At 46.6% G+C, this 10,000-nt stretch overlaps 1 protein-coding gene across 1 annotated transcript in view; it reads left to right on the top strand.

The window, feature by feature from the left end:
- Window positions 1–10,000, top strand: part of LOC132449529 (protein eva-1 homolog C-like) — a 24,252-nt gene that overhangs the window by 10,126 nt on the left and 4,126 nt on the right. Inside the window, exon 2 of the mRNA XM_060041214.1 lies at window positions 9,881–10,000. This exon is cut by the window's right edge and continues 104 nt beyond it. Within this exon, the coding sequence (XP_059897197.1) occupies window positions 9,881–10,000 (120 nt within the window). The remainder of the gene's footprint in view (window positions 1–9,880) is intronic.

The following is a 10,000-nucleotide window of genomic DNA, read 5'->3' as shown; positions in this document are numbered from 1 at the left end:
TTGAAGACACTTCAAGGTTTACAGGGTCAGTTTACTGTGTTAAGACACATGGACGTTTTAGCTATGGAAGCCATGACGGCTTTGCAGACAATGTTTTGATTATTCTGACATTTTATGCCTATTTGACAGTGCGTGTGTGTGACTTTGGTTTGTGTGTGTGTGTGTCTGTCTGTGTGTATTTGCTTGCCTTTCAGTGTGTGTGTGTGTCTGTGTGTTGATAGCCTAACCCTGTGGGGGTCGGAGGGAGCAGGCTGGTGTTGAGTGTTTGTGTCTGGGTCTCCAGTGTTAATGACTCCAGGTGCTGAGGCTGAGGTCGTTTGAGGTGGAGGTCGGGGTGCAAGAGGGTCGTATGCATACGCTATGTTGACCTCCATGAATGCCCCCCCCCCCCCAATTCCACTCACCCCCCACCCCAGTACATAAATACAAAACACACATTAAAGTTATTAAAAAAAAATACTTTAAATTTAAAAAAGAAACTTCTCTAAAGCAGCCCAAAGAGAGTATGAGGTGTTCTCAACCAGCACTCCTATGTCCTCAGTCAATCATACACGATTATGTCAAGTATTCATTCATCAGTATTGTTCATCCTCCATCCATAAGGTCAATCCTACATTTAATCCACCTCGCTTGACCACTGTTCCTCCATAGCCCTACACGGTGGCCACCATGCAGGGGTTCTGCAGAGGATTTGAGGCACCTTAAGTTCATGGCATGTCAGCCAGCTGAAGGCAGAAAGGCAACAAGGCTACAGGGTGGATGTGTGTTCTACCATTCAGCCGGGGGTGGGGGAGAACCCCATGTGAATAAGCCCCTTCAGCTGACCCCCCTCCGACTTGCACACGCCACCAGACGCACACACACAGGGTGTGATTATGTGTGCGTTGACTTCTGTGGCCGTTCATCCATACGTTAACGTGGGGAGTAGAAGTTGTCGAAGGCGTCCATCACAACACCATGCTACCCTTTTTTAAATGTCGACAAGTGTTGACTGTTTTTAATTCACACGGTTTATTTAAATCTATAGACTGTGCTACCCACAGCAGCAGCAGTGTCTTTGAGTAGAATTCCTACAAAATGATTACAGTGCAGCACATTTATAGGAATGTAATCGTAAGTATGGGTTGTCATGTTGAGATCCCTTGCTTAACTACATCCGACATTGAGCTGTAATGGCGCCGTTCTATTAGTCAGTCATTCAGTCTCGGGTTGTCTTCAACATTTCCGTACACTGGCCAATCAGCAGCTACCACCTCATGAATAGCCAACCTCCAACGTCCAGCTCACAGCTCAAAGTTAAGCACAAAGTCTAAAAGTAGTATAAAAAGAGTATAAAAACGAAATCCTGATTTACAGGCCACAACGCCTTGCTGGGTTGGTTTTAGCTCATCTGGCTCATGTCTTGCTCAGAGCTCCTTGGCTGCGTATTCTTTCTGAGGGTAATAATTACAACAGGGCCTAAAGCCACTCGCCCGGCCCGCGGACGCCGCCGCCACATCCTGTGGCACCGCGGCGGGGCAGTTCCCCTGTGTCCCTCTCTGTCGCGAAGTCTACGTTCTCTCTACGTTCTCTCCATCACTGCGGAGGAGTGTGGACTCAAAAGTCCAGATGTGGTCCAGAAGACGTCTCTTGTTTTCATTGACCACGGTGTCAGAAGTCTATTGACACTGATCTATTTTAGCAGGTGAAACTGCGGTCATTCCTTGGGCACCCCCCGATGAGAAGGATCCTACTGCGGTGATCTTTATTTTCTTTGGAAAGTGTGGCATGGGCCCATCATTTTTATTGCTTATAGTATAGATATATCATGGCTTACACTGGTCATATAGAGATGACCAGAAACACATGTTGAAGGCCTTTTGCTTTTCTTTTATAAGTTTCAGACCGTGTGTACACTGTGTTTTCAGGCCTGATCCGCCAATCAAAAGTTTCATTACCCTTTCTTCTGTCAGCGATAAGCAGATGCTGCCAATAGACATGTGGTTTAGAGTCAAAGTAGACAATCAATGGATGTCAAAGAATGGACACAAAGATCTCTAATGTTTCCTCCGGTATCCTCACTTTACAAGCACATCTCAGTCTCAGCTCTCCTCCTTCCTCCACTGTTTGTTCCCTGCTATTCCAGATTTGAGATATGATCTTGTGTCATGAGTGTTACCAGAGAGCGCTGCTCGGTACACACACATACACGACACCCACACAAACACACACTCACACACACACACACACACACACACACACACACACACACACACACACACACACACACACACACACACACACATACACACACACACACACACACACACACACACACACACACACACACACACACACAGACACAGACACAGACACTCACACACATACACGAGACACACACACACACACACGCACACGCACACACGAGTCACGACGCATACACACACACATGATCACACAAACACATCCCAAAAATAATCGCAGCCTGAAGGGAATTCCTTCTCCAAAGCAGAGCCTGCTGTGGACTATCTTTGAGCATTTGATGGTTTGATGGCTATAATTTGCTTAAAAATAACACCAATAAAGCCCTCATTTTAAAAAACATTGAAACCCATAAATGCTTAATGTGCCAAGATGAATCGTCTGCAACCTTTTGATTTGCTATTTTTCAACATTCATGTTTGTCAGTTAATTTCCTTGGTATTTGTTTTGGGATGTTGGGTTTCTCTGTTTGATGCCATGGCAGACATTTGAGCAGTTCTTGAGGTTAAGTTATAAACGTAGTAGGTGTTACCATCTTTAATCCTTCATATTTTGTGTGCAGTGTTTTGTGTGCCCCATTAATCAAAGGCACTTGCTGGCTATTCACCTTCAGAATTATTTTACATTTCTTCATCTCAGGTCCTAAATTAGTTATTCAGTTGTTTTAGACTTAGAGGCTTCCTAAATGTCTCTGGTTTGCCTGATGGGGAAATTAAACAGGATTTGACCAGGCTGGGACAAATGTGTGGGGTGAATTGGTTTGACCCCCCCCCCCCTATGACCCGGAAGTTGTTCCCCTATTTACTGATCGGGATTCTGACAGAGAGGCTTGCTCTGACATCAGGGACCAAGATTCACAATCCTACCACCTGTCAGTAGCCAGAGGACATCTGGGAACCTTTTAGGAAAACACCTTGAACCCAACAGATCTGAACGCAGCTAACGGTCCGCCGATGCTGGGGTGTCTGTGCGGTCGACGCCCTGCCCGGGGGTCCACTATCGTCTTCCTCCTCTGCAAGGGATTAACGTCATCCATCCATTTCTTGGTTCAGGTGCGCAAGCCGTGCTAGCTTGAGTTGAACGCTACACTGGGTCGTCAGGCCGGGGAGGGGTTCATTACCTGACAGACGACAGAGCCCGTGTCGGAGGAGGCCTGCGATCTCTCCGCCCAGTGTACCGTGACACAAATGTTGAGGAAGTTGAGCTCCAAGGCATTGTGTGAGTACCTCACTCTGTGCTCATGGCAGGATGTAGCACAGTGCACTATTCAACCCTCCAGGCTGCTCCCGTCAGAGGCGTCAGCGTCTTCTCTAAAATAAACACAGGGGAAGCCCTAAAATGTGGAGCCGCCGCCAGACAGAAAGGCACACCCCGTAGAAAGTGCAAAATGTTCCTCACGCCCCTCTCTCTCTCTCTCGCTCTCTTTCACCTGTGCCCCCCCCCCACACACACACACACACACAACTAGTCAGTTTAAATCAAAGAACAGGCCTTGTCGTTAGCATTCCACAATGACACTGAGACACTGGGAACACCGTGGCTGTCAGCTCTAGCAGAGCGGGAGGGTAATCACTGCCAAACCTCGGCTGGTTTTAATCAAAAAATTGTTGAAAAGAGGAGATAAATTGCGGTTTCTCTGGCCCTGGGGGAAGTGTTTCCCTCACATCATTGCACATTTTGATGTATTATCTTAAAGGTCCAATGGCATGCTACTTTATGGATGCTTTAATATAGATATTAGTAGGCCCAAAACACTGCATATGAAGACGTTCCCGAAATTCAGCCGTGGTGCAGAATTACAGCCACTACGAGCCAGTCGCACATTGAGCTTTCCCCAAATGCGCCGTTTCGGTGTCTGTAGCTTTAATGCAAATGAGGAGGAGAGAGGCGGGTCGAGGAGGAGGGTCAAGGAGGAGGGTGGGGGTGTGGCCCTGAGCAGTTTGCAGCCACGTTACCATGCGCTCTGTTTACAGTGGATGTATCGCAATGGCGAGGGGCACACAGCCTTCAGCCGTGTTCTGTAAATATTCTAGAACACACGGGAGTCCTGGAGCTCTATATCTAAATAATATCATATAATACATAGATATCTATATCATATAATACATATTATCATGGCCAAAAGCTGTGTGCGCCTCCAGACGATATTATGAATCACAAACGACCGTGTCGGATTCTCCGACGTCTCTGGTTCTTCCACGTCCACATCAATCTGATGTAGACTGAACCAAGTCTCGTTGTGAAAATACAAGAGACATCTAAGAACCGGCGTGTTATGCTCCACAACACCAACAGCAAACTCTTGCGTTACAGTGTGTGTAGTCACACACACACACGTGACGCTTGCACGGTCGTGTCTCATTGGCGGGCCAAATTCTCTGGGCGGGCAAGGCAGAGAACGGGAGGAGCTTAGATCCTTTATGACGACGTACTGGACCACATTCCAAATCAGCGCGCTTGAGCCTCTGTTTTTTCAAAGTTGATTAGAACACCTAGTGCTTGTTTTACACCGAACACAAGTTTTTGCCACTGGGGGACCATAGGCAAGCTTGGGGAACTCATATTTATGTTAGAAAACCTCATAAAGTGAGATTTTCATGCCATGGGACCTTTAAGTGGCGAGGTGTGAATTGGGACACTAAACGTCTCCCACGGCCACATCAACAGCACACACACGCACACATCTGCGTTGTGTCGACACTGAGAGGTGGACTTTGGGCTTTGTTATGCGACCTGCCGGGGCTTTTTGTGTGCTTTTTCTTTATCTAATCACTGACGCCCAGGGAGGAAATCCTCCCCTGATAGGGCAGCTGTCTCTCCATCATGTTGACACAGCACCGCGGCCCGGCGCTAATCTCCCTTCCTACCTGACCCCTCTTCAGCGCCAGGGGTCATGTGACTACTAATGATTAATGCTAATTGCCAGCAAGGCGCCAAGCTTTTACCAAAGGCTACGGGATCACCTGGGGCGGCCTGGTGTGGTCGGGGGATGTGTGGGCAGGAGTAGACTACCGGCATCGGTAAGGACACGGAGGGGAGGTCCGGACCGCGCCTCCACTGTGGAAGAAAGAAGCTACCGGTAAACTAAAATAAAGAGAAGACAGTTTGGCAGATATAATGAAGGCAGAATAGTCTCGGAGAGGGTGTTTCATGTTCTTTGTGAACTCTGATGTCTGGAGGTTACTTGTGTGCATCACGGAGCAAGATGTTGAACCCCCTTTTATTTCTGCTTGGTAATGTAATGATTCATGAGGATCTGTCTGAAAGCTTAACTTTGAAAAAAGCCTCGGTGCAGCTACCTGACTTAACAATAAGGGGAAGCTGTCCCGGTTAGCGACACATTGTGATACGGACACAAGATGGACAATGGAAAACTGAAAATCAGTTCCTGAAAGGACACACCGCCTGTTAGAACTTGAACAGCACTTCAACCGAAACTGGCTCCTTTACTGGCCAAATAAACAAAACAGACACAATAACAAACAAATAACAATAGAAGGTTGCTTTTTTCAATTGAAAGGGAAGAGCGCTAGTTAAGCAAGGACTCAGGGCCTTGCCTGAAAGGCACAGGAAAAAGGAAGTGGGGCGAGAGAGAGAGAGAGAGAGAGAGAGAGAGAGAGAGAGAGAGAGAGAGAGAGAGAGAGAGAGAGACCTTGCGCTGCTCATTGTTGTTGTGGTCATTGTTCAGCCGTTGTCTCTGAGGGACAGCTGTCATTGACCAGAAGGTTTACACAGGTGCCTTTACTCTGCATGATGGCTGGCACTGTAGAGGTAGGGTGGGTGGGGGGATGGAGGGGAGGCTGGGGACACTGTGGAAGGGTTAGAGTGAGAATCAAACATAGGAGGGAAAAAGGAAAGAAGATTTGGATAGAGGGAGAGGGAGTGGGAAAGGGAGAGCGGAAGAGCAAGAGATAGAGAGGTTGGGCTGACGAGAGAACAGAAGAAACAAATAGGGCTTCTTAAGGAAACCCCTCCGGGCCCTATGAGATAATCTGAATGCGTTTACCCACATTGCCTTTCCTTTTCTCAGGAGGTGGCTAGTGTGTTTTGGGCTCTTGAACCGTTCTTCAAGGATCCTTCTCCCATACATGTTCTCCAAGAAGGCCCATCTATCCACTCCCCTACAGCCTCGGCTCCAGACACCTCTTCTAAAGGCCTGCCCTGAAGCCATTTAACATCAGTCTTCTCCGTTTCCTCCCCTTCCATACCTCTACACGCCCGTTGCTATGGTTTCACCGTCCAAAAAAATAACCTAACAACAAACAAATGACACCCCCAGAAAGCGGGGTTGACTGGAGTGCAGGCGGACCGCGGCGGTCTGCCGGGGCGCTGGCTCGCTGCCAGGACGCCCGCCCCAACGTGATGCTGTTACACAGCAACACAACAACAACACAACAAGCAGCGACCACAACATCACGCGCGTGTTTGTGTGTGTGTGTGTGTGTGTGTGTGTGTGTGTGTGTGTGTGTGTGTGTGTGTGTGTGTGTGCATCGGTGTGCTTGTGTGTGTGTTTGTTTGTGTCTGTGTGTGTGTGTGTATGTGTATGTGCGTGGGTGAGCTTGTGTGTGTGTGTGTATGTGTATGTGCGTGGGTGAGCTTGTGTGTGTGTGTGTCTGTATGTGTGTGTGTGTGTGTGTGGGTTTGTGCATGCGTGTGCTTGTGTGTGCGTGTGTGGGTGTGTGCTTGCGTGTCTGTTTGTGTGTGTTGGTGTCTGTGTTTGTGTGTGTGAGTGGGTGTGCTTGTGTGTGTGTGTGTGTGTGTGTGTGTGTGTATGCTTGTGTGTGTGTGTGTGTGTGTGTGTGTGTGTGTGTGTGTGTGTGTGTGTGTGTGTGTGTGTGTGTGTGTGTGTGTGTGTGTGTGTGTGTTTGTGTGTGTGTGGTCTCGCCACCGCCATGAGGGAGAGTGCCAAGTTCCCTCTGGCCCTCTGTGGAATGTGACTGGTCTGAGATCAGTGAGAGGCAGAGAACTCTGTGGGTCTCACAGTCAAAGCTAATATCAAAGAGAGAATGCTCATTCACCATTCAAAACAATGGAGTTGTATCTTTGTTTTTGACTTTCGTTTGAACCCTGTAAAAGGAAATGGTTGCCTCAAAATGGTTATTTTCGACATACCAGTTGGAACCACTCACTGATGATACATTTGCATTCAAAATAATATGCCTGAATACTAGCATTAAATAGCAATGCGTATCAGAGAAGTAATAAATCAAACAAATGGCAAATGGGATTTGCATTCATAAGCATTCCATACGCATCGCAGGGAGCAATTCCTCAAATAGTTTAGATGAATATCTAAATAGAAATACATTGACAACTTAGTGATATTTTTATTTCTGTCCCTCAAACGGGTTGATGGACGGGTTAATAGAAGTGCATGTCCTCTCTAGTCCGCATCACAGCCAGGACTGCAAATAATGGCGTTTTAATAAAGATCAACTGCTGGAGTGGAGCTGACCTTTCGAACTCCCCTTTCCCGCCCATGCTCTTAAATGCGGCCATGGTGAAAGGTAAAAAAAATAGCGTGTGTGTTGCTTTGTCTGCCATTGGGATGTCATTGTGCTTCAGCAAATAAATCTAATTCCACGCCAGCACGCACAGCCGCTCTGCGAGTGAGTGTTATAGCGAGTGTGTGTGTCGACGGTCTGTTAATGTGTTTGCGGAGCACTTAGACAGGAAGTAGAGCTTGCTTTTTTCAATTTGATTATAGAAGGGTACGCAATCTATCACATCAGCTGCTGGGATTAGTGCAGATGACACAGTGCACCCTGATTCATCACCAAACATTGAAGACATGAAACATGTGCACTGAGTTTCAACAAGGCTTAGTAAAAGACAAGGAAAGTGAAAGCAAATGTTCTGGCAAGGAGGTCTCCCCTTGTCTTGAAGGGTCCTCTGGTCTTGATAAAAAAAGAAAAAACACATTACAGTCCAAAGGAAAAGAAAGAAATTAGCCTTCTCCTTTATCTTTACTTCCTCCCTGGATGGAATGTTAATGGTGGCTTTGTGATGGGGCTCAGCTCTCTTTCCTGACTGACCCACCAACAGACACGCTGACTGACTGCCTGCCTGGCTGGATCTCAATGAGGCACGGTCGGAAAAAAAAGAAAAGAGAAAATAAGGGGTCGTGGTTCCTCCATTTTTGGAATACTTTTTTTTAACTCATCTTCATGGGTGAGTTCAACCTGGACGATCTGCACTTGGTCTGTGTTTCTTTCACACGCATACACGCGCCCACATCAGAAGCCCTTCGACATGCTGCCCAGGCTGAAACATGTGTCCCAGGGCGGATCTCGTGTTCTCCAGCAATGTTTAGTTTAGTTTAGTTTATTAAAGATCCCCATTAGTCTACACACCATAGTGGAGACTATTCTTCCTGGGGTCCAGGCAAAAGACATTACAATACAGATTAAAAAAAGTGCAGTACAGCATGATCATTGTTGAACACAGACTTAGTAACCAACATTTACATTACATGTAAATAATGCAAAAAACAAAAAACAGAGAATTAAAAACAAATTATTTTTGTCAGTCCAAAAATACCTTAAATAATAACCTAATCTACTCTAATTTCCTTTCTGATTATTGCTGCCTTAAGTTTCCTTTTGAATTCACCTTTATTCCTGGTTAGAGTCAAATATGAGGGGAGCAGATTCCAGTATGCAATGGCTCTGTACATTACTGTTTTTTTGAGTGCATTGGTTTTGGGTAGAGGACAAGTAAAGTGACCACTTAGTGCCTGTCTGGTATTATATCCATGTCTCTCATCTACAGGCGATAGCTGTAAAGACAAACTGACGGGTTTCTGTGAGGAGTACACATTATTTAGAAACAGAATAAGGCTGCATGCCAGTCTTTCATCCACCCTCATCCATGACAGCCTGGTGTGCATATCATCCACACTACTCCTAACAGAGCAACGAAGTGCTAGTCTTGCCGCTCTGTTCTGAGCAAGCTGCAGTTTGCTAATTTCTTGTTTTGATGCACTAGACCAGATAACAGGACAGTAGTCTAAATTTGACAGAACTAGAGATTGTATGACTATTCTAATTGATGTATTCGTAAGCAGATGAGCACTCCTTCTTATGGCATAGATACCATTTATCATTCTCACCACTGTCTTTTTAATTTGAGTGGACCATGACAGTGATTCGTCAATTGTGACACCCAACAGTTTGACTTCTTTAACCTGTTCTACCGTAGCACCCTTTAAAGAGAGGCTTAATTTCTGATCTGTTCTGAGAGCATAATGTCTGAGGACACTCGACACCCACCTCTGAGCCGAGGGTTAGGGTTAGTAGGCACTTAAATGTGGCAAATGAAAAACTTTGGGGCGGCATGTAGCTCAGGAGGAAGAGCGGGTGGACTGGTAACTGGTTAGTAGGTAATAGTTAGAGTTAATAGTTCGATCCCCGCCTCCTCCAAGTGTCGAGGTGCCACTGAGCATGACTCCTCAACCTGACTGATCCTGCCGAACTGGCTGTCGCCCTGCGAGGTTGACTCCGACGTCGGTGTGTGAATGTAAATGCATTCATTGAAAAATCAAAATGGCAGACAGAATCAAAATCTTTTGGCAAAGTTTATGCATAGTTTTGATTAATTTGCCTCAGCGAGTTGTTAATCCCTATCATCCATCCCCTAGGTTACCTGTCCAAAGTGCTGAGGAACTACACTGAGCAAGCCTGCGACGGGGACTTCCTGTCCGTCCGCTGCCCAGCGCGCACCACCATCACCGTCCAATCGGCCTTCTATGGAAGGAGAG

The sequence above is a fragment of the Gadus macrocephalus genome, chromosome 21 (assembly GCF_031168955.1).
Source record: "Gadus macrocephalus chromosome 21, ASM3116895v1".
NCBI classification, from domain to species: Eukaryota; Metazoa; Chordata; class Actinopteri; order Gadiformes; family Gadidae; genus Gadus; species Gadus macrocephalus.
This window is presented reverse-complemented; position numbering and strand designations above follow the sequence as displayed.